The sequence below is a fragment of the Camarhynchus parvulus genome, chromosome 12, assembly GCF_901933205.1.
Source record: "Camarhynchus parvulus chromosome 12, STF_HiC, whole genome shotgun sequence".
Taxonomy (NCBI): domain Eukaryota; kingdom Metazoa; phylum Chordata; class Aves; order Passeriformes; family Thraupidae; genus Camarhynchus; species Camarhynchus parvulus.
The window spans coordinates 9128885-9153575 of NC_044582.1; the positions used below are offsets into that span (position 1 = coordinate 9128885).

At 41.6% G+C, this 24691-nt stretch overlaps 1 protein-coding gene across 1 annotated transcript in view; it reads right to left on the reverse strand.

Moving 5' to 3' along the window:
* Positions 1 to 15231, reverse strand: part of KBTBD12 (kelch repeat and BTB domain containing 12) — a 28799-nt gene extending 13568 nt beyond the window's left edge. The window contains exons 1-3 of the mRNA XM_030956926.1: positions 14081 to 15231; positions 12883 to 13153; positions 9525 to 9675 (exon numbers count right to left, since the gene is read on the reverse strand). Coding sequence (XP_030812786.1) covers positions 9525 to 9675; positions 12883 to 13153; positions 14081 to 15150 — 1492 coding nt within the window. The 5' untranslated portion in view covers positions 15151 to 15231. The remainder of the gene's footprint in view (positions 1 to 9524; positions 9676 to 12882; positions 13154 to 14080) is intronic.
* Positions 15232 to 24691: the final 9460 nt, after the last annotated feature.

Genomic DNA, 24691 nt, shown 5'->3' on the forward strand with positions numbered 1-24691 from the left:
GCAAATCCAAAATGCATTGTAAGCATGTAATTATGCCCTTGCATATGCAAAGGGAAAGGACTGCTAGTGCAACCTGTGCTGGTTCAGCTGCTTTTAAAATACATTGTCCCTAGTGCTGTTAAGCTGGTCTGTCAGAAAAATGAGCCCCTAGTGCTCCAAGTTTTACTTGTATATAATTGTGCATCTACCTCTTAAAATGGACTGTGTTATTTTTTAAATCTCTTGTTCATTCTCCAAAAGCGCTTGGAAGAGGAAGCTCCCTATAAATGGGGACTGCAATGCTCCAAATTTGCTAGCACTGTGTTCCCGATTTGCATTTTAGAGTCAGGCAAATATAAAAATCAGTTAAACCTGCATCAGAGCAGCAAAACTAGGATAAAATTCAGTGTCCATTATTATCAGCAGGAAGTTTTCCTCTGGCTGAAATTAACAGTATTTTATTTCGTTCAATATTTGAAATTGAAAACCTTCAGTGAGTTTGGTTTTCATCTCTTTTCCCAGCACAGGGAACATTTACTTGCCTCAGTACCCACCAGCAAGGTCCTTGCAGTTGGTACTGGATATCCCTTAGTGTGTGCTAATGCAGGGCTGGCACTGAAATGTGTTCAGTGTTAACACCCTCAATTAAACAGCATTTGCTCTGATGGGCTCCTCCTCTGAGGCCTGATTCACCTGAGAGCTGAGGTAGAGATTAACTGTGGTCATGGGATTTTGCTAATCATTTCCTTGTCAAAAAGGGAAGCATCACCCTGCTGAGCCTTTCTCATGGTGGAGGCACACTGAGCTATTCCTTGGGGTATTTCAGAATTCAGACCTTTACTGTATTATTCTTTACACCAGAAGCATTATCCTCTCCTGTGCAGCCTTTTCCTCTACTCCCTAATGCCTCATTAGAGAGCTGACACTCTTAGGACAGAACAATATTCTCCTAAATTTATCAAGAAAAAATTTAAGAGCTAATCAAATTTTTTAAACTGATAAGGCTATTTAATTGATTGCTTATCTCATATTGTTTCTGATTGTACAGCTTCCACTGGCAGATTCATAGAATACAGCATGAAAACAATTTGCCACCAGTTTATGTACAGTCCACAGACTGCAGTGTAATGCAGAAATTCTCAAGGCAGTTTTAACTGGGAACCAATAATATTAGAACTCCCTACAGACTAAATTGACCCTTTCAAAATACATCTTTGTGGTGCCAAAGACAGATGGCTGCTGGTTGTCAAGCTAGATATTTTTAAATTAGCCCAGTTGTTACTGTACCCCACTGAAGAATATGCACTCACCCAAAAGAAAAGTCTTCATGTGAGAAATGAAAGAGGTTCTTGTTCAATCAGAGGAATAAATGGTACCAGTTAGGGAATGCATGCAGCATGTCAGAAACCAATAACTCAGCTGATTGCCTTATTATTTCCAGCAGGGAGGGGGAGGTGAACAAAATGTCCCTGAACTTCTCTAGAAGCATAATAGCTGTTTATTTCTTACTGTGTTTTTAATTGTCATTTTCTAAATAGAGTAACTGTGGGGCAAGGTAACTCCAGAAAGAACACAAATAATCAGGTACAAAACTGACAAAGCAGTCAGTGACTTTTTGCAAAAAAACCTCACAACCATTACCTTTTAATGAAGGCATTCAGCTGCCAGTCCAGGGGATCCCCCACCAAATATTTTTCCTGTATGGTTATCAGAAAAGTAATTTTCCAGGACCTATTGATCCATCTTTTCAAAAATTTCAGAGCTACTACATGTTTTCAAGCATTTGTAAAACCTTCATGGGGTAGTTTAAGCAACTTATATTTAACCTCTTTTAATCCTGCCTTTATCAGAGACAGTCCTGAAGGTACAAAACATTTCCATTTTATTTAAACCCTGCACAGCTATTTCAGCTAAATGCAATTTCATATTCAATTTACAATAGCAAAACTAAGTTCTCAGCAAATAGAAAGGAAGAAGGAAAAATTAGAGGGGAGTAAAATTTAATTTTCAAGCTCGGAAGAAGAGCATTATGGAAAACAAGAAATCATGAACTTCAACCTCCTCTCTTAAAGCAATGTTAACACTGACAGGTTGCTAACAAAGGAACTGAGGATATCAGACTCTCTGAGCATTGGTTTTCTGTGTTCCCAGATGCAGTAGCTGAGAATTACTCCTGTGAGAAAGTATATTTTTTCCTCTATGGAAATGGATGTCTCAGGATTCTTTCCAAAGAACTGAATACAAAAACCAACAACAAAAAAAGTCTCAAATTCAAAACAATTCACATCTACAATCAAGTGGAGGAATCACACATTAACCAGGCTATTCATAATCTATAATATATATACACCAAGTGATATTTCAAATTGGCAGAAAAAACCCCCTTGCTGTGTCAGACAACTCTGGCCACTTTGTGCTCCATCACTCATCAATTCATATCACCCAGAAGCCACTGGCTTCTTCATTCATTTTTATGAAAACATCACAAATGCAAGTGGAGACGCAGGGAACTATAGTTAACACCACAGAGATTGTCTTTATCTCAGGTTCTCTGGATAGAGCAGCTGAAAAGCTGAGCTGGTGCTCTGCTCCTACAGGAGGCTCTACATAAAATGGGGCTGACATTTAGGGAGCTCAGGCAGGGTGCAGAAGAGGGCACAGGGGTTTAGGACATTAGGCCTGTGTTTAACTGATGCTCCTGGACCAAGGGCAGAAGGGGTGGGTGGAAACCCCAGGTGATGCTGCTCAGGGTGATCAAGAGTTGTTAGTGCCCTCAGGGTACTGACAGTGTTATTTTTTATCCTATAACTGAGTCCTCAGATCACAATAGCAAGCAATATGTACTCTTAGTAGTGCCCCTTTGAATTTTTATCAAAGGAACCTGGGAAATGGGTAAAAAAAAAAAAGGAACTCTTCAATAAGCATATGAAATCCAAGATTTGTCTCCTGTAAAGTAATCCATTATTAAATTGATCTCTGGAATGCACAATGAATTTAATAGTGCTAATCTCTTATGTAACATTTCCCTTCATTACCAGCACTCAAGCTGAGTCCCAGCAGTTCTATTTCTCTCTCATCCTCTGCTAAGCAGGGCTGGATGGCAGAGAAATGAGGGAGCCATAAAGCAGCCCTGGCAGGCACTTTCAAAGGTGAAACCAAGAAGCACTGTCATCCTTTGCTAACCAGAGCACAGTGGATGAGGTAATGCAGCTTGTAGAAGACACGAGGGCATAAGATTGATTAGAAGCAGGGCTGAAAAATCAGATTATTGTCTTCCTAAGCATGGTCAATGTTTCAGTTTCAGCTCCTTTTCTCATAAATGCCTTTTCTGACTTCCTTTGAAAATACTTAAGTGTGTAGAAAGCAGTTTCAGTCTCATCTATCTGACCAATTTATCTGCCTATTTTTGTTCCTTCCTGCACATGGACACTTTGGAGGCTGTTGCACAGGTACAAAAGCTCAGAATCAGACCCATAGGCTGCTACTTGTCAGAAGTCCAAAGCATATTTATAAATAGACATGTTTATTTTAAAAGAAAGTGTTTTTCAAATGCACAGTTAATATTCAAGCATGAAAGCTAAAATGTTTCCTTCCAGCTCCTCCTACACACACTTTCTTTTCCAGAGAGACCCCAAAGTACACATTCAAATAAGTATTTTTTGATCAAGACGTTCAGTATTTAATTGAACCTCATTTAACTGTTTAAAACTTCCAAAAGAAGCTTTCAGCAAGAGCCCAGGGGAAAAAACCCAAGTTGTAAGAGGTAGGATGCCAGTCTGAGGAGGATAAACAAAAATTCTTTGGTTCCTAAATCTTCCCTAATAGGATTTCTCATCTAAGTCCTTCAATACGTTATTATTTATAAAGCAGGAATTATACAGCATAAAAGCAACACATGGTTGATGCTGTCATAGTGATACAGCTTTTTTTTTTTACCAGTGACCTGTATTTCAGAGACACTAGTTCTACTGAGTGTGTTTTAACAGAAGTAATGAATATAGCATTCAAATGGATTCATTTGGATAAATTTTCCTGATTTGTATGTTGGCTGTGATAAGTTTTCAGAGAAGTAGCTGGAAAGGATATTTTTTTAAGTGAGAGATTAAAATGCATGACCTTAAATAGAGCCCTCCCATCTGGTTTTCTTCCAAAAGTGTCTCAATTGCCTCTGTCATTAAGAACACAATACTGCTCTTTCTTGGGCTTTCCAACAAATATAGTTATGCTCCTGGGAAAATATGGAGAGAAAGAGCTGAGACCAGTGAAAAGAGATGAATAGGAGAAAGGATTTTGAGCCTTAGGAAATGCTGTTAATTTACTTATGAGGATTATGTATGGTGTATAAATAGCATAAGAGTCTCTAGGAACATTGCACAACAAACAGACAATTATGGTGCAGGACTGCTGATTAAGACACACGGTACAGGTTCTTGAACAATGCTATTACTCACACCAAAAACTCTGATTTACTTCTCATTTTCCTTCCTTTAGCTTGACTCTACAATAATTCCATTTAAGTCATTGGGGTTTTACATGCTGGAGGCTGGCAATTAGTCTGGGAAGGGTTTTTGGACAGTGACTACACACTCTGTGCTGTGCCAATAGGACTTTTCAGAAATTAACACTTCAAAGGCTAAGCATCAGATTCTGATCTGGGTGAGAATAAAGTGATCTTAACACAACTGCCATCAGCAGACTACTTACTACAAATTTACACCTACATGGATGACAGCAAAAATTAAACTTGTCTATCAAAGAGTCTGCTACTTCACCTTATTCAAAGCTAATGTTCCATCAATTCTTTCTGTTTCATATTTATGATAGAAATTGCATTAATACATCACAGACATTAGAGAGGATCAACTTTCTCTGCATTGGTTTTTCATCTGTGCTCTAGAATCCCTCAGTGTGCTGACACCTGTGCAAGAGATCCTGCTGGAAAGAGCTGACAACCTTCCTTCATTTAAAGACTTTGTTTTCAAGACTTGCTTGAAAGAAATCTTCTCTCTCTACATCACTATATCTTTATTTCATGTTTTTATTCCTGGGAGGCAGGGTGTGGTCCTCCAGGCATACAGAAGATATCTTGCATTTACCTGTTTCCACCTTGCCTCTTTTCCTTCCTCTGCCTCCAGCAGCCTCAGAGGATCTCCTTAGCTGACTGCATGATGCCCATGGAGATAATGCACCCCAAAAGGAACAAGAATGGTAGGAGAAGTGGGGGATCCCTGTGGGAATCCAAGCAGTGCCATTCCATGCTGCTGAATGGCCCCTTCACAGAGTATCCCCTGACTGGGGCTGCACAGGAGCCTCAGATGTGCAAGTTCTGTGCACACACACTTCACCATGAGAAACTCCCATTAGGGAGCAGAGACTCAACAAAAGCCTCTCTCTACAGCACAAAACCTTAGACATTATGCCTGAGCTATCTCTGAGGCCACTACATGAGAACAACCTATGACCTATCACAGCTGAGACAGCCACCATACACAGAGCATCACCACACAATTTGAGAAGGTTTCAACCCGTACACAGTAACACCATACCACATCAGAAAGATCAGGTATCTGCCCATACAGAGTAACATCATGGCACTTCAGAAGGCTGCAAGGGTCTGCTCTTTCTTAACCTTTTATCCCCTCCTGTTGATGCACTGCACCTGTGTGCCCTCTGTTCCCTTTGGTGGTTGGTCAGTGCCCCTGGGCACTCCATGGCTCGTTGCTGGCAGTGCTGCTCACCTGCTGCTCACAGCTGTGCCCATTGGGGATGAGGCTGGGCCAGCCCCACTCCCAATTACCCCAAACTGTGTGCCTGCAATGATCCTCTTCAGAATGTGTCTTTTTGCACAAATCATCCTTGACAGCATCTTTCTAGTCTCCCAGAGTGCCTGACACTCCTTATGAAGCAGGGTGGTGTCCAAGGGATCCACAGCTTTGGGGTAAAACCACAGTATAGTGGTTTTACCACCCTCATGACAGTTGCTATTTGCTCTCTCACTATCAACCTCTATTCTTTCTATCTCCATTATCTCCTGAACATCATCTCCATGATCAAGTGCCACATCAGCCAGATTAGGAGCACTTTCACTGCCTTCCTCTCAATGCCATGAGCTGCCTGTTCCCCCAGCTGGAGTTACCATCACATTTGTGTCCAAAGGGGAGCTGGACCCACCTCACAGCCCAGCAGCCTGAGAACTCACAAGGTAACATGAACCTGTCACCACAGATAAACCAAGGAATGAAGCTATTCTGTGTGAGGTTTAATTACAGTTGGTGAGCATGAGTTTACAGCTGGAGACGAGGGCGCGTGCGGTGTCTGCAGAATAGGATGCCAGTATCATGTTTGTATCACTGTTTCCAGCCAGAGTTCATTTGGAAATTGCTTCATCACTTTGAGAGGTCTTGGAAAATGCTTTAATCTCTCCACAGAGTTTTCAGACTGTGATGGTTAACATTTAGTAACCACATTGTCTTCTTAATTTTAACAGATAAATCTCCTTTTCCATCCATACTCTTGCAGGTGGATTTAAACCAGCATATTCAAAGGCAGAATGTGTTGACCAATAATTTTTGGCTCAGACTTGTCTTTCAATTAAAAAATTAGTTGTAATATTATTTAACTTGCCAAGAAAACAAGACTTATTCAATTATATGTGTGGTCTCTTTCTGCATTTACATTATTTCCTCTACCTTACATAGCTTTTGTGCCTGTTGGCCAGTTTCAACTAAATTTTGCAGATTTATGGATGTTAAAGTTCTTACAAGTTTTGTGAAAACTGGCAATGAGGAGGTTGTGAAAGTAGCCCAGATCTAGGTCAAAATGTCTTCTCTGCAACTGATATTCCTGCTACCTGATGGTAACTGATCTGTGTCTGCACTTGCTGCAGTTACACCTTGAGTGGGCAGAGCATCAGAAGGGAGGCAGGCTCAGAAATGTAATGGCAAAAATAGCCCAATCTTTCTCAAAAATATGCTGTTGGGAGCAGTGTGTGAGCTTAGTTACCCTTGGTATAAATCACAAGCAAGTTTGTCCGTTACAGTGAAATTAGCCCAGGTTTACACTGTTAAAACTGAGAACAAACTGTGGCATTATGAATGTTTAGTTAGACTTAGTGGCAAGAGTGAAGGGTCCAATGCAGCAGACTGTAGCCTAAGCGTTTAAGTGCATTGGTTCCCTTAGGAATGGGGTCACATAAAGACTGCCATGGAAAGGTGTGTGAACCAGCAAAGTGATGGAGACAGAGCAAAACCCTGTTACCAGCCATGTGCAGATCAGATTGTAGGAAAGGTTTTCTCTCCCACACACACAGAATTATTGGTATTGGCCAGCAGGTAAGAAAGAATTCAAGCTAATGTTCACCTCCCTGAATACTGCAGCACTGGCTGCTACACGTACAAAACCAAGGCTTTTTATTTTTTTAATTAGCAGAATACTTCTGAAGGTCCATGAGACCGTGAATTTTCCTCAGTGCCATTTAAACAGGCATTTTTTGGATTTAAAGCTGTGTTTTGTGTCCAATCTGTACATTTCATTACTGTAATCACTCACATATGCTTCTTGCTTTGTGAGATTTTGAGGGAAGAAAATGGATGCAGTTTTCCCCATTAGCCACTCCTTTTCCCTGTGCCAGTGTCAGGCTTGCTGGGAAGAAGACTGTCAATTTGTTTTATCACATGCATCCCAAGGCAGCTGCTTTTCTTTGCTCCCTGACTCCCTGTGTCATCACAGCCTTCGAGGTCTTGATCTGGGAGCAGTTCTTAGTGAGACACATGAATGCTGCTGTTCTCTGCCCAGCTATTCCAACTGCTGCCCCATTAGAGCATCAGTGTCAGTATAAATAATTATATGTATTTAACCTTTTACAAAGCACAAAGTCTCCATGTTTCCAAAGCACCTTTGAACCAGGGCAGCCAACACTCTCATTATTTAACAGCACACTGACATTCTCTATCACTAGCCTTTGACAATAATGACCCAACTTTCTGTTTTCAAAACTCACTTTTCCATATGAGCTTCTTTCACCCTTCCTCCTGGTTGTTCCTATGGGCCTCTCTCAAACCACTTAAGAGAAAGAAGTTTCTCTAAAAGAAGACAAATGCAGCATTAAAGCCACTTTCCTCTTCTGCTTCAAAGACACCTTTCCCGCACACCTCCCTTTCTGTATTATGAGCCAAGAACAAACTGCTTTATCCCTGGTATGTAACAACCCAGACAAAGGCAGAACACCCTGATATAGGAGGTATATTAAGCTGATAACACTGTATTCTTGTGTTCACTTTGATCAGCTTGTAAGCAAGAGTAGTTTGAAGCAGAGGGGATTGAAATATCCTGAGGTGCTGATAGAATTGCTGCTTTCTTCATACCTAAAGCTGCCCATGAGACCATGGGAGCATGGAAGGGCATGAATCACTCACAGCCCACCTGTAGATAGACTGGATGAACTCTTTTCCTTGCTTCCCCAAGAACTTTCTAGTCATATATCTATCTACAATAAGGTTTTGGGGCAAAAGATTTTGGGGTAGATAGGTGATTATTGAACTCATTTGCACAAATTCTAAAACTTTTGGTCAAAGTACTGTTTTGAAACAAAAAACCTGAAAGGATTCGATCAAAAATTGACAAAAAGAAATATTTGTATATTTTTTAAAATGCGCTGTGTTGAGATAGGTGGAAGAGAAGTATTCACTGAGTTTTGTCAGGAGACAATCATGATGTTGGTTTTGGGAAATCAAAATTTTCTTTATCCTTATGCCTTTCCTTCACAATACTGCATATATTCCTTAGCATTTCACTGCTCACCTGTGAAATGGTGCTTCAAGGCTTTTACTACTCACCTTTCAAAAGTCATTGTTATTTATGTCACTGATACCCCAAAGAAAAGTATCTTTGTTGTACAAATCCAGAACACTACACATTCACATAATTTAATCCACATAAATTACAGAAGGAAGAAATAATGTGGGAAACAAATAACTTTATAAAAATACTCCCCATTTATCGCTGGCCATGGTCTATGTACAAATCACAAACGAGATGGGACTGCTGAGGAACGTGCCTTGAGCTGTTTTATTTTCCAGCATCAGTCTCATTACATGGTTATGACAATGGGAAGATGCCATCAGCTCACATCCCAGGCAGCAGACAAAGAACTTAGTGTTACAACTTACTTTATAAGTTTTTTGACCAATCACACAAAGCAAAAGCACATTGACAGTAGTTCCATCCAACCACTGTAAGCACACGTACTTTCAGTTAAAACAATGCTTGCTTATTTCGAATATCTGCTTGTAAGCCTGAAAACACAATGCACAAAGCCCCATTATTAAGCTTAGATCTTCCTAATATCTCACTAGATACACTTTTCTGCAGCTTAGGGAGTTATTCTAGACAAGCAGGAGTTATTCTAGACATTAGTCCCCATTTAGTACCAGGTACTTTGCCCTACAGTACGTAACAAAGGGTGAGATATTTCACTTCACAAAGGCAAATTGCTGGAAAGGAGAAAAAGTAATGGTCCTATCTGTTAAAAATCTCTTTCCTCTTACCCAAGACATAAATCTCCCCATTGACTACGGCAGTGCTGAAGCGGTACTTGGAGAACTTCATTGGGGCTCTCTCCACCCATTTGTCTTGGCCTGGGTCGTAGCGAAACGTTCTGTTACTCAATCGATCCGGCTCCTCGTCAGGCAGATCCATCTGCATGAAATATGACAGCCATGTAATAACACAACATTTGGAGCCCTCCACACATGCCTGCAGGCAGTTAATCACAGCAGACAGCTCGGCAGATAAATAGCACAAACACATCAATTACAGCTGGGGGGGATTGTACTCCCCAGGGTTTACCAGCACCCATGGCTGGTGGCTGGGAGTCTGCTGTAGAAGCAAAGGAATAAGTGGATATCTCTATCCTGCAGCAATAGAGCCAAGAATTTGGGTCCTAACAATACATTTAGGGTTAGGGTTAAGATTCCCAGCTCCGGAAGATCATACCCCCTTCCACAAGGCTGCTCTGCAGTCCTAATAATAATGAGGGAAAACCAGTCTGTCTTTATTTCCCTGATAAATGTTGAAATCTCTTTCCACTATTACTCAGACTATGCCTGAGTCTCAGTCAGGTACTTTGCTGGCCTTTCTCAATCACATGTATATGTACATGTGTATGTATATGTATATGTGTATACATGCATATATATGTGTGGTATACATACATATAGATGTGTGTGTGTTTTTAGTTATATCTATTTATATATCTTATCCTAAAAAACATTTGCATATTTATTTAGTCAGCCTAACCACTGTAATGTTGTTGTTCAACAGCTGTAACTTCAACAGTTTTCATAATAAGCCCCTAACCCCCTCGCTATATCTTTGCTGCCATAACACTTTCTATACTCACTCCTACTCCTCTTGTTCTCTCTAATCTTCTTCCCCCTTCTCTGCCTGTCTTATACAATGCAGGGAATTCAGTTGCTGTTTTCTGGGTATGACACCCTTGAATGTTAGCAGTGGGATGTGGAGGGAGGATTCTGAAATATTTTGGGATGAAAGTTTTCACATGGAGAGAGTGAGAAGGAGAGAAATACTTTGCTTACTTGTGATGGCGTTACATGTGTCCTTGTTTTCTTGTTATTTTTCTTTCCTGAAAAACCGTTCCAACACTAATGTCATGGACAAGATAGTAGGAGGCAAACTAGAGAGTAAATATAAAGCCCCTTGGTTATTCCCTGAAAGTGCCCGGGGCATGTTCTTTCTCTGTGGTAAGTGTGAAACGCTAATTTATTCACTGAAAGAGGGGTATTTGGAAGCTGAGTATTTTCAGCACAGACTAAACATGTACTTAGGAGAAGACACCACTTGACATGCTGTAAATTCACATCCAACCTCATTTTTGTGGTAATGTTCTCCTTGGAGTGCGCCCTGTTCTCTCTGTGTACAGAAACATAACTTCCAGCAGCACTTCTCTGTGTCTCAGGGGTCTGAAATCTTCCTCTCAGCCTCACCAAACACTTTCTTCCATTTTAACAGCCCACACTCAGCAAGGCTGGAGTCACTTTGGGTTTTAACTGCGCTGGCATCAGGGGCCAGCCCGATGCTGAGCAGAGCAGCGCTGCTATGAGCGAGTCCCTGCCCTCCTAAGCTGTTATTTTATGTTCTGGCTTGACTTTGAATTGTCTTATTTCAATCACAAAGCCTGAGTGGGAAGGGTATTTTTCTCTGTCCTGTAATGGACGCATGCATTTAGGGCACTCTGTCAATGCTGTTGTTAGTGTTTGTTCAGGATTGACAGAACATTCAGTGCTGCTGCAGCGCAGGGACAGCCCCTGGCTTGGCCAGCTCATTTGCTTTCCCAGTGCAGCTGTGGTAACCCCACATAGGCAATCACTGCATCTGACAGGGGGAAGATGGATGGTACCAGAAGAATTCAGCACTCAGTGCTGATCTCAAAGCACTTTTTTGAGTACTCTAGCTAATTTATTCTCATCTGTGCAGGTACACCAGAATTTTACAAAGCTGTGGGTTTTGATCGATTGCTGTTAACCTGCTCATCTCAAACCTATTTCTATATAAACTCAGACACCCATGCATTGTTACTGATAGTACTGGTAGGCAGGTATCCACTTTAGGTGGGTTTAAAAATAATTATTCTTGGCTCAATATTCCTGACTTGTGCTTCTAAGCCACTTTTCCCTCTCACAATCTGTTCTGGAAAAAAGCTTAACAAAGCTGGTTGTCTGACTTCAACATCTATCTTTGTTATATGACATACCTTTCAGTTCAAGTTTTTTTTACAGACAGATTGTTTCTACATTAAGTGTTTTCGTATTTTAGTTCTTCACATATGAGATACCCTTGCACAGTTGTTTCTCTATCAGAAATACTTTCTGATCTTTCTCTTGCCTCCTTGGGGACTCCCGCACTCAAAATATTCAAAGAGGTGGAAGTCTTGTTAGCTGACTGCATCTCACTTTTAAATACTTTAAGCAGGAATTTATTTCAAGAGGACAGAAACCACTGAGTTGTGATGACAGTCTGAACATATTGCAACGAGCATTACAGATGCTCCACTTCATTGTCAAGTGAATATGGGGCTTTTTCCTGAGCACTCAAATTTGAAATTCACCAAGCAATAAATAAGAAAGGGCTAGACTCTGAAAAAAAGATATTTTGCACTGGGAGCAACTGGAGAGAGTGAGCACTGCCCTTGACATCCATCTTCCTTGTAGCATAGCTCTGTATAATCCCTGTACTACTAAACATGTATCTGTGGCCCTGCTGAAAATCTCTGTAAAAACTTTACATGGCCAAGCGATGCAACAGAAATAAATAAATGGATTGGTTAAAGGACTCTGTTTCCCAGAGAATGCTTTGACTTTTCATTTAAAATGTAATTTAACGAAAATCAAATGAATTAACTTTAGTCAACCAAGAAAGCTTCCTGAGAAAGCAAGGTGAACTTTAAATGTCATATAGAAATCTGTCCCTGAAGTGTACCTGTGTACACGGTTTTTGAAGACAGGGCACAGTTAAGGGTCCCTGTATGATTAAATGCCATTCTTTATTATACCTAGAAAAATTAAGAGGATGGTAAATAGGGAATAGAAAGGATGGAACCTATAATGACAAAGGAGATCTATTTTAAACTCTTGCCCACTGTCAACACCTCTGTGAATAAAAACTGCCCTTCCTGAAGCTGGTATTTACAGTGAGGATGGCATAGATGGATGTTATTCTTCTTCACCCTGTTTGATTTTCCTACAGAATATGTTTAATCAGAGGAATGTGAGCAACTTATTCTTCTGTTATCACTGATGTATTTTCCCATGCAAGAAGCACTGTAAAACTACACAACAGTTCCTGTTAGTGCACAGAGCAAACAAGTAAATGGGCACAATTCTCAACCTGTGGTGTCCATCCACCCAGCACGTACAGCTTGTCCTTCACTGTCACCACCACGTGGCAGGCCAGTGGCACTGGCAGGGGTGCTGTGCTTCTCCAGGTGCCTTGCTCCATGGAATACTTCTCCACACAGTTTGTGACCAGATACTGATTTTTCACTTTCATTTGCCCTCCTATCACATAGAGGTCGTTGTGGGCAGTGCCCAGTGCGTAGAGCTCACGGAGCTGAGTGCTGCACAGGCTGTGCCAAAAGTGGTTCCCTCGCTGGTGGTATCTGTAGGAAAACCCACAGTTGTAAATGCCCTGCTTCACCCAGGTCCCATCAGCTTGTTTGGAAATGTTAGCCCCCTTTAATTGTCAGTGTTTACTCAGCACAGTGACAAGAGGAACTCTCTCCTCCACAGAGAAGTTATAAAATTGAGCCAGATATTTGCAAGATCAAGCATGTTTAGTATGAGGAATCCTAGGGGTCCTTTCAAAGATATTTTACCCTAATTAAGATAAGAAGACACTTATTTCTGCATGTGCTGCTCAATCACAGTTTTTGCTGAAATTAGTGGGAGCAGTGAGAACTCAACACTGCTGAAAAGAAAGCCACTTCACCTGCCTCACTATGAATTAATTTCCTCAAATTTAGGCATTTGCATTTGAAAATGCTGTCACCATTTTAAAATTTGATCTTCAATCCAGGAAATGTCTGGTTTTCTTTAAAATGTGTGCATCTGAAAGGATATGAGTAAAAACAGAATGAGTTTTTTGAGCTATCAATCATCATATTTAATCTATGAAGCATTATCATCAACATCAACAGAGGAGTATGTTTTCTTTGTTTTACTGGGCTCATTGGATCATCACTTGGCTCATTTCCCTCTGCTAATGACCTAGAAAAGAAGTATCCAAGGAAAATACTAAGATTTGGGTAAAGAGACTATAAAATCTACATGCATTGATCAAATTGAGCTCATTTGCTCAGAGATACCACAAGAGTAACTCCTCATTATTTCAGAAGAATTTGGTTGTATGTATATCTCAGGGCTGTGAAAATAAGTTGTGACAGATTGATCCAAGTAGTCAAAATCGCTAAGAAAAAAGCAAACCAAGTAAAAAATGCTTTGTGTAATGGTCTTTTTTCTTTTTTGTCCCCAGGGACACTATTTAAAATTTTTCAATAATTAGGGGATTTCTGACAGAGGGTACACACCTATAAATTTCAATGTTCCTGGTCCTTTGTCTAGACATTTTGACGGCGCTTGCCTCGCCTGCCACAATGATATCATTTTTCTCAGTGACAACACCAGTGCAAACACATCCCAAGCCCTCTCCATACTTTGGGGAGGAAATGAAGTAGGTCTTTCCTGTCGCAGGAGCATAACAAAAGCTGGCATCTGCATAGCTGCCATGCCTGGACCTGATGCCGAGGGAGTTGCTGCCCATGCAGAGCAGGAGATCCGTGGTCTCCATGCCGTATCGCAGGCTGAGGGAAGGGTGCCTGGACAGCTGGATGGTTTTCAGTGCTTCCTCGAACATATCGCTGCATTCTGAATTGCACAGAATCATTGTGTTCCTCTTCCGGGCTTCCACAAGAAAAGAGGGGCTGACGAGTACCAGTCTCACTTGCTTGAGGAGCTCAACAAGGTGTTGTGAACGTGACTCTCTGCTGTGCTTGACCCACCTAATGACAAGGTCCAGAATGCTCTCCTCCCTGGAAATATTCAGATCATCTGATTTGATGAGAGTCAGCAGCTGCTGGAATTCAATCTCTAGTATTTCTTCCTGCAAGCTCACCTCAGCAAAATGCTGATACATGTATTTCCTAGCTTGGTCGCATAAATCATCTGCCCCGATGTGGTTTGCAAAGTAATAGATGCCCACGCAGTTGGAAGCATCCATGTGGTCCATCATGAACTTCTGACACATGTTGCAGACCTCTTCCATCTGCAGGAAGTAGGCAGCGAGGGCGACAGTCTGCACGTTGAGGCTGGTGAGGCGCAGCTCGGCGCTGTACACGTAGTGCAGGATCACCGACACGCTCTCGGCTGAGACATCGTGCAGCACCACCTCCCTCTGCGTGCACTCTGCCAGGCCACACGTGAACATGGCTCTGAAATAGGCACTGAAGGCAGCCAGCACCACCTTATGGCAGGGGAACTTCTCGCCTTCTGCAACCAGCACCACGTCGATTATCTGTGTGGATTCCTTCATGCTCTTCACTTGCTCCAACAAAGCCAAGCTGTGGCGCTGCTTTCTCTTCTCCTCAGCCTTGCGATCCATGGTGGATCCCCAAACTTCCTCTCTTTAAATATCCTCAGAACTAAAAGTCTTCATTGGGACTGTTTCTAGAGATAGAAGCATAATATTGTCCAATCAGAACAAACTATTGGGCAAAGGAATATTGCTGTAATTACCTAAAGTTAGTAATCTCTATGGTGTGATATGAATCAGTAATGTATAAAAATCATGCAAAATTATGGTGAGGTCTCAGGTTCAAGGCTTCCAAAATATAAGAAAAATCAACACTTCAAGTGACCTTCAGTATTCAATACCTACCCCCAAATTCTGTGATTATTTAAAGACAATTACAGACTTCCCTTCAAAGCAGCCTTTTTCAACTGCCTTCTCCCTCTCTTCCCTGATCCTGATACAGAGCCTATAAAAATTGGGCAGAGAGAGTCTACACAGTGTTGTGGATAGAGGCAGCTTTTACCCCCAAAGACTGGTAGTGAAGTGGCAGGAAGAAACTTGGTCCAACTGGCCAGATTCTTTTCTCTCTCACACCAAAGCATAGGTCACTGGTTTCTACAGAGTTGCTACTGGATTCCTTTGGAATAAGTAAAGTAAACAGAGTAAATAAATTCAGTAAATAGAGGCCAGCCTTCAAGCTGTCCTCCTTCTTCTCAGCAGGATGTTTATGTGCTGTGGAGTCACAGTTTTGGTTCCACTCACTGTAAGCTCAAGGGACATTTTAAATTAAATTGTAATTATTAACATGCTCCCTCCAGTTTTACTTACGGAGGGAGAAAAGGGAAATTTGTGGTCTCATTTCTGTTTGGCTTTTGGTTGGTTTTTTGGTTTTTTTTTTTTTGGGGGTGGGTTTTGGTGTTTTTTGTTGTTGTTGTTTTGGGGTTTGGTTTTTTTTTTTTTTTTTTTTTCTGAAGCAAGATCCTTTAGTGAATCTCTGTCTTTCTGCAGAATGTGAGGTACAGGTGTAGAATTTCAGTGGGAGACTGACATTTACCATCACTTGAGGGATACCAGTCCTTATCACAGTTTTCGGCTGTAATATGGTAATGAGACAGTTCTGTTTTAGAAATGCATTAAGGACTCATGTCATGAGTCACCAGTACACGAACAAGTCCTAAAGCTGTGGTATAACCATGTTTGAAACACATTGTAAACATGGTACAAAGTGCTTAATGAGACTGTTCAAATGAGTAACATTCCTCAGCAGCTTAAATACTTGCAGGATCAAGGGCTTGTATCACAGATTGAATTAGTTTTCTCAAATCCTGGCAACACAACGAGAAGTCTTAGTTTCATTAAAGAAACATGTAAAAATGGGTATATGAAATTCTTTGAAATTCCTCTATTTTTACAAACAGTCCAGATTTTTCTACAGATTTAGATAGATAGATCTTTAAAAATATTACAGTTACTTCCCAGGTGGAAAGGAAACCTACAGCTATATCATCAAACTCAAACCTACTCTTTTAGCTGTTCAGTTGTTTTTGGAACTAGTCCTCATTCTACAGTTAGGTAGATTCCTCACTTTGAGTGCTAATTTAAAAGCCATGCATGCTTGAAGATTGGCATTTCCTTGATTTGATTATTTCCATATTCCAAATATGGAACCAGAAGCAACAAATCTAAGAAATGAAACTGGGTTATTACCAGATTAAAAAAATGAATTTGGAAGACTAAACATTAACATCTGGATGTGGGCCAGACTCTGAGCTCTACTTATGATACCTCTAATATTCAATCAAAAGAACAAGTTTAGTACAAAAAAGACAGGGATGGTATTTCAAAATCTAGATTTTTTTCTGTCTCCTTTGAAATTAAATACTACATTTGAGAAAACATGGGTCTTAATCCTTTATTGACTGCCTCTGGAGCAGTCTTTACAGCCAGTAAAAGGCATTTCATGAGATAAGAAATGTTCTTTTTTTAAATCCTACATGATAATTAGAATGTTTATTGTTTTCCCCTTGTGCTATTTCATAATTTTGTAATATTTGAGCTTCACTGCATTTTGATAAAGTAACCTCCCTATATCTCAGAAACTGTGCTTCCCACCTCAAAGACCATAAGCACAGACCTCTTAAAGAAGATGAGCTGTAGTGTCCTGAACCAGGTTGTTCATCTCCAGCTGCATTAAAGTATTAGTAAGCACCAACAAGCCCCAAACCTCTTTCACATTCTGACTAATCATGACTTTTCCTCCAAAATCATCAACTTCTTTCTCTTTTATGATGTCAAAACTTCATGCATCCCCCAGCTTTTCCATAATGGTCAAAATGTGTATTTTTAATGTAAAGAAGAAGTGAGATAATTATTCACCATCATTTCCGCTAGACTTTGGTACAGATCAGGAAGAAGCTGTCTGTAGAACTGAGTTATGATTTCATTTCCTTTGCTGGTCACCTTTAAGTTTTCTTTCACTGTTAATTTAGCTTTCTTAAGGAGCAACCATTCATCAGTGATTACACTGTTCATTAGATTTGTGAATTTTAAATTGTTCATACCAGCGATCAGCACATCTGGCACAACACTCTGGCAGCCACCTCCTCTGCTCTTTCATCAGCAGGGCCTCAGCAACAGCATTATTGAGGAAAAACGTAGCTCATGCCATTAATGTGCTACTTGAGGTGTTCATAATCTGATGGACAAGTCCCACACCACCATGAGGGGCAGTGTCCATCTGCAGCCAGGGCAGGTGGGCTCCTCTGCCCCCCCAAGCTGCTGGTTCTGCTCTGGATGCCCTCCCCAGGAGCAGCAGCAGGACTGCTCTAGCCTGGGAGCAGGAGATGGGCTGGGCCCCTTCTCCTGGACCTGTGTCACAGACATCTTTTATGAAAAATCCTTTCCTTAGGATTTTTTCTCCTGAGAAGCTGAGAGGCCTCAGGAACAAAATGTAAACATTGATTATCTGCTGCTGTGGAATGCAACAGGTGCATCTCTGATTGGTCTCATGTGGTTGTTTCTAATTAATGGCCAATCACAGTCCAGCTGGCTTGGACTCTCTGCGAGTCAGAACCTTTTGTTATCATTCTTCCTTCTTTCATTTCAAGCCTTCTGATGAAATCCTTTCTTCTATTCTTTTAGTATAGTTTTAATATATCATTTTCTTTTAATATAATACATATCACAAAATTAATAAACCAGCCTTCTGATACATGGAGTCAGATCCTTGTCTCTTCCCTCTTCCTGGGATCCCTGTGAACACCACCACAGATCTGCTCCATACCCACCATCACCTCACCCTGTGCAAAGAGTCTGACCCTTCCAGGAGGGTCCCTGCAGCCCTCCAAGCTGTCTCCACCCACCTCACTGAGCTCTGCAGAGCCATGCTGCTTCCCCAGGCAGAGCTGCAGGAACAGTGTGGTTACCTCACTCTTGCAAGAGGACAATATTCACTTTTTCTTGCCAGAACACACCTCCTTTATCTCTGTGCTTTGACAGCACAGCCAGCTCCTGACTGAACTGTACTCAACAAAATCATGCTGTTGACTTGCATGTGAGTCTACTTTCTCCATAATACAGCTGAGGAAACTGAAGCTAAAAGGTTAAAAAGAAAACAGGATTAAAACCCAGGGGTGCAATCCTTTCATTAACTTCAGAAATTCATCCCTGTGCTTTAGGTGCAAACTTGTCACTTCCCTCCTGGCTTTTAGCAGTGTTTAGGTGAGGCCGTTGGAAGGATATTAATATTCTCCTTTATATCACTGGAAAGACTATTAAAGGATAATAATGGAACAGGGCTGCTTTGATTTCCCTCTGGGTTACAGAGGGAAAAAGATGGTACATTGATAGTAAAAGAGAGGATAAATGCGATGCAAATAGAATTTGCGGTAAGACACTGCTCTGAGATTTTGTCAGGGGCTGAGTTGTCACTATAAAACTTCCAGTGCAAGGTTCAAATCCTTTATAATGTCACAAGGAGCTGAAATCAGAGTTAATACCTCACTCAGAATTTTGGGATACTTTTTTCTTCTACTGTGAAAAATGGATTCAGGTGCAAACCTCCATTGGATGTCACTTTGAGAGCTGGGCTATTAATTTTTCTCCAGTTCTCTCTGCTATTTTAATTTTTATATCAACCATTTAGTTAGTCTAATTTCACCTTTTTTTTTCCCTTTGTGCCATGAACCTTACAAAGAGCCATATATAATGGTATGCAGGAGCTCCAGCATACACTTTGCAAGGCAGTAGCGTGCTGCATGAGCAGTTTAAAACATAAATAAGCACACTGCTGTGAGCTCAGCTCTCCAGCTTTTATGAGGCTATCAAACTATAAGTAAATGCTGTCCTCAATTCTCAGTTACACTGCAGGCTTTTTGAACTGCCCCAGTGCAAAGGGACTGTATACCAGATGGAAGTAGCTCATCAGGAATTTCCCCCAACCTCTGGGGGGAAAAAAAGCTACCCTGTAATAAGAGACATTATTTTGTCTGTACTTTTTTTGTCTGGGACATAGATTTGTTTGTCTTTTCCTGAGGAATCTCCTGTTTCCTTGTCATGGTGGGAGGGTGGGAGCTGCAGGACCTGGCCCAGCAGAGGTCACAGCGCCCAGCGTGGGGGGCACCTCCTGCATCCTCCTCTTCCCCCTCTGCTTTTTTTTTTCTTTTTCTTTGCCTTAATGAGGCTGCCTTGCCTTCAGCCAGCCTCCCTTCAGGTGCTGAAAGGATCAGAGTTCAATCACATCAAAGAACCAGTGCCTCTGCCCATGAATTATTTGTGCTTCCTTTGTTATCAGTAAGCTGAGAAGCAAATCTGTTAATTGTATGCATTATGACATTTGGCTGACAGCCACAGTGAGGCAGAAATCAGCACCCAGATGATAATAATGTTATAATCTCAGAGTTCAATTATGAAGGTTGTGCTGGCATTTAAAATCAAGATTTTAAACCGTGCAAAAGATCCCACAGTGCTCAAAAAAGGGCAAATAATGCTAATCTTGATACAAGAAACAGGTATAATAAGACATATAAAGGAAGCTTCCAATGAATTATAGATGTTCCTGTATCCATAGGATAATAGGAATCATTCTCTTAATTCTGACACCTGGAAAGATGCCAGAAGAAATTATTGTGTGATTGAATTATAAGGATTTAGAGGGTAACAAGGTGATAAAAGCAGTTATGGCACCTATTTATCAAGAACAAATTGTGTCAATCCAACCTAATTTTCTTCATTTTTTTCAGGGATAATAGGGGATAAATTAGATACTTTGTCTTAAGACTACTGATATGGTCATATGTGACAAATTGTGATGAAATCCACAGACTAAATCAAGACCAGTTAGTTGCCCAGCTGGTTGAAAAAGCCAATTCAAATAATAGTTATTGGTGGTCAGACTGGGAAGCATCTCTAGTCTGTGGCTGGAGATCTGTGCTGAAAAGGTCACTCACAGTTTCAGGGAATACTTTCTTGCTTTGATTCAGATATGATTTCTTGAATTAATTATATCCATTCTGTCCAGATAAAATATACAGACTTATGGCAGCACATTAAGAATCTCCAATTAGAATTGGAGAACAACCAATTCTTTCAGGAAATTTATGTTCATATAGGCATACAGGTAAGTGTCACTAAAAGATGGTTCTCTGTAACAATTATACATTCAGTGCATAGATGTGTTTTATATATCACTGTAGCTACTAGCAGCCAGAGTACCTTTCTGGAAGTTTTCCATATTCAGTCAGTTGCCAGTTACTTAGAGAATTAGGATTTTCAGGCTTTCAAAGGCATCTAATTAAGTTAAAAGCCCAGCCTCTGCTTCAGCTTACTGTGCAAATGTAGGACTGAAGTGTCTGCATCACTTTTAAAGGTGAAACTTCAGCCTTAAATAGCTTAGGGAGTTCTAAAAGATTTGCCAGATGATGGGGTCACCTTCTATTAAAGTCATTGAAAGAACTGTCCTTGCTCAGCTCCCTTTGGTTTGGTGCATAAATTACTGGGCAGGCTGTAATGACCGCCAAGTCACCCTCCTTCATGGTGGCTTTCCAGCATTTGTGCCAACGTTGGACGACTGTGTTGCTATTTTGGGCAAGCAGTGAGTCTGCCACCCGCTCGTGATGTGGGAATTCCACACTGAGGGTCTCACTGTGTGAGGGTTTTTATCTGGGTAAGGCATTCCCTCAGGGCCTGGGTTGATCTCGGGGTAAGGCAATTCTGTGGGGTTTGGGTCAGTCTCGGGGCTGTATATGGGTTCTGGTGGCCCTGAGGGTTTGGCAGAATTAACTGACGAAGCCACGTAGTGGCTGACAATTGAGTGACTTCCTTTAATGGCTGCCATGATTGTCCCCCATGTAGCGAGGTGCCCATAAACTTTGGCATTGCCATCCCTGGTGATATCAAGAAGTCTCTGGCCTACTGCTTGCCAGGCTTCTAATCAAAGGGGCCCACTACAGAGAAAACCTTTAACTTGATTTGACACTCAGTCCAGCAGGGTGCTTACTTTCACATCAGCCATGTTACTCGATTGCTGATGTAGGAGCCGCCTGACCTGCCCAAGCTGCTGCTTTGTTCCTGGGATATTCCACCTCCCATACTTTCTCTCACGGGTCTACTCAACCTCCAACTGAGGTGCATGCACTTTAAATTCCCAAGTTCCTTCCCAAACTTTTCCCGAATCCTTTTCCCAGATCCTCTCCCTGGATCCTTTGCCAGATAATTTTCCTGGATCCTTCCCAGCCAGTTCCATGACCTAGTGAGAGCTGCTACCAGAACAGACCACACACCCTGCACTGCCTTTATAGGTCCCTGTTCGAGCACCATTTGTAGCAGTGGGGAACAAAGTGACACGGATCCCCTTCTGCATCTGAAGTAGATCACTTTATTGTCAAAATCAGCCCCTTTTTATACCTTTAATTTTAACCTGACGTAACTGAAACAAAACCAAGACCCAACAGAAATTAACAGAAAGAATGCACCCATTGGCTGGCTCAGCTGCCGTGCTGCTGTCCTACCATCCAATCAGCTTCCTGCTCCTATGCTGTCCGTGTGTTCCTTCAGCCAATCAGATTTCTGCTCATGCGCTCTCCGCGTGTCCTTCAGCCAATCAGCTTCCTGCTCCAACACTGTCCGCGCGTTCCTTCAGCCAATCACAATCTCCCTTCCAACTGTCACTCAGCTGGCTCTCACTCCTCCGTTGACTCCTGCCCGCCCAGCCTGCAGCTCTGCCTTTCCCACGGGGCGTTCTGGTGAGCATGAGCCTTACAACTCTAACAGCTGTAACCCCACATCCTACACAGCCCCATAGCAGGTACAGATCAGGCGATTGGAACTGATTTATTCCAGTCAGGGAAGGAGGAATTTTTAGGTTTTGAAACTACTAACGCTACGAAGCCAATGATGTCATTGGCCCATATGAGATGAAGTCTAACAGTCCTTCTGAGAGAGATTTTAACTATTTTTCTCCCTCCATCCCTGTAGCACCTTGTTTCTGTTACTGAGAAGGCTGAGTCAGGGCACTTTGAAGTCTCACTAGATCCAAGCACAGGCTGGTTCTTGCTGGGATGTGCTGCTAGGCAGGCTCATGGGAGATTTCTTAGCTTGTTACAGCCTGCAAGTGGTGCAAAAGGAGTGAAGGACACAGGCTGCTGACCTACAGGCTGCTTCTGCAGATGTAGGCTGTGTTGCGCTCCCCTGTGTGCATCCTTGCATCCCTGCTGCTCCAAGCATCCCACTCCAGCACAGCCTGCAGTCATCTTCACTCAGATTGCAACAGACACAGCCAGGCCTTTCTGCAGAAGCTTCATTTTCCTTCTCATTGCATTGCTCTTAATTTAAAACAAAAATAAAATGGACCTCAACAAGGTGCTATGAACTAGAAGAAACTTGGTACCTACCAGGGAGATTTTTTAAGCAGCCTGCAAAGCTTCAAAAACTGTGTTTGGGAGCATGATTGACCATTGGAGACCTGAAGATGCTTTGATCAGTTTTCAAAGCCTTTGGGTAGTTTATGATTCTGGGAAGATTTGACAGTTTGAGCTCTGTGTACTGCCAACTCAGAGGCCTAGATGTGGGATTGGATTAATATTGATCCTATCTCAGCAAATACCAGGCTTTTTTTTTTCTTTAAACTGTTACAGATTCATGAAAAAAATCAAAGCAGCTGGAAATGAAAGACCCTATGGGCCATCTTTTCCAATGTGCCTTCACCTGACTTAATCTGGTTCAAAGCTCAGTGAAGTCAGTGAAAAGAATCCCACAATTTAAGTAGAAATTTGATGTGGCTCTGTTAACAAACAAATGCCTATGGACAAACCCCAGTCTGAGTCAATTATGTGCATTAATTGTATGAGAAGAATAGAACCTAAAGATAGACATAACCAAGCCCATTTCTTTTACAGTTCACATATGCAGATCATTTCTCTTGCATATAAAAACTGAAATGGCAAAGTGCTCATTCACAGAAGGAGGATGCACAAGTTTTTTACAATGACAGATGCCAGCAGAAGGAAAATGTATTTCTAAAATGCATTTCAGTATCTCTTTAGGCAGCCTGACAAGGGCCTTAGGAGTTTCTCTTTTTGCATTTCTCTAAATATACTGGCTAGTATAGGAAAGGTTCACTTTCCAGAACAGTTATATAATATAAACAGGACTGTGTCACAATTAAAATAAACATAATTTAATAACTGTGCAAACTAGGCCCTCTTTCCATTTTTACAAAAGACTGTGAACTCTAATTGCTAATACTTACATAACTCAGGAGCATTCATCCCTCTGGTGAGCAAATGCAAGTATGTAAAAACTTTGATAACCCTGTCATTTGGCAGTGAGATTATAATAAAGTGCAAATTGTAAACCCTTATAACTCAATGTGAGGATTCCATTAGTTACTGTTTGAATCCAAACTTACCACTGCTTGAATCCAGTTCCAATTTCAATCACTACCAAGCAAATATGTGGGTATGTCCATATTCACAGAAGGGAAAATTTGGAGCAACCCATGGCAGCAACACACCACTACCTCACTGACACACATTCAGTATCTCCTAAATCTGCAATCCCCACTGAACCCTCATACTGAAAACGTTCATCCCTTTGGCAGGGATCAGTACCAGGCATGTATAGATACCCTGACTGAAGAGCTAAGAGTTTCTCTGAGCTTCCTATATGGAAGCAAGTCCAGATGTTTGCAGGCTTGTGAAGTATTCAAATCTCCCCACCATGCACAGACCTCAGGCACTGAAATTCCTACATCCGCTGGCTGATCCTGTTCCCACACTGCTGACAAACTCCACATAGCCGCAAACAGGCCCCAAGTTTGATGCTGATCGATGGTTCCTGTCCTAACTTTGTAATGAATCTCACAATTCCTTTATGAGCTAGACAGCAGGCGCTGTAAGGAACTGAGAGGGCTCCGTTTTGGCACCAGCAGTGGGTCCTTGTTGCTGCCTTGCAGCTGGCCCTGTGTTTGTGCCCCTCTGTAGCACCTTTGAGGATTCCCCAAGACAAACATTCAGGTATCCCTGCCCACAAGTTTCCCATGCACCCAGCAACCCAAAGCAAGCTTGGCCCTGGTGATTCCACATTGCCCATCTCTCCCAACAGCAAACACCCTTCCCTTCCCTGCTCCAGTGGG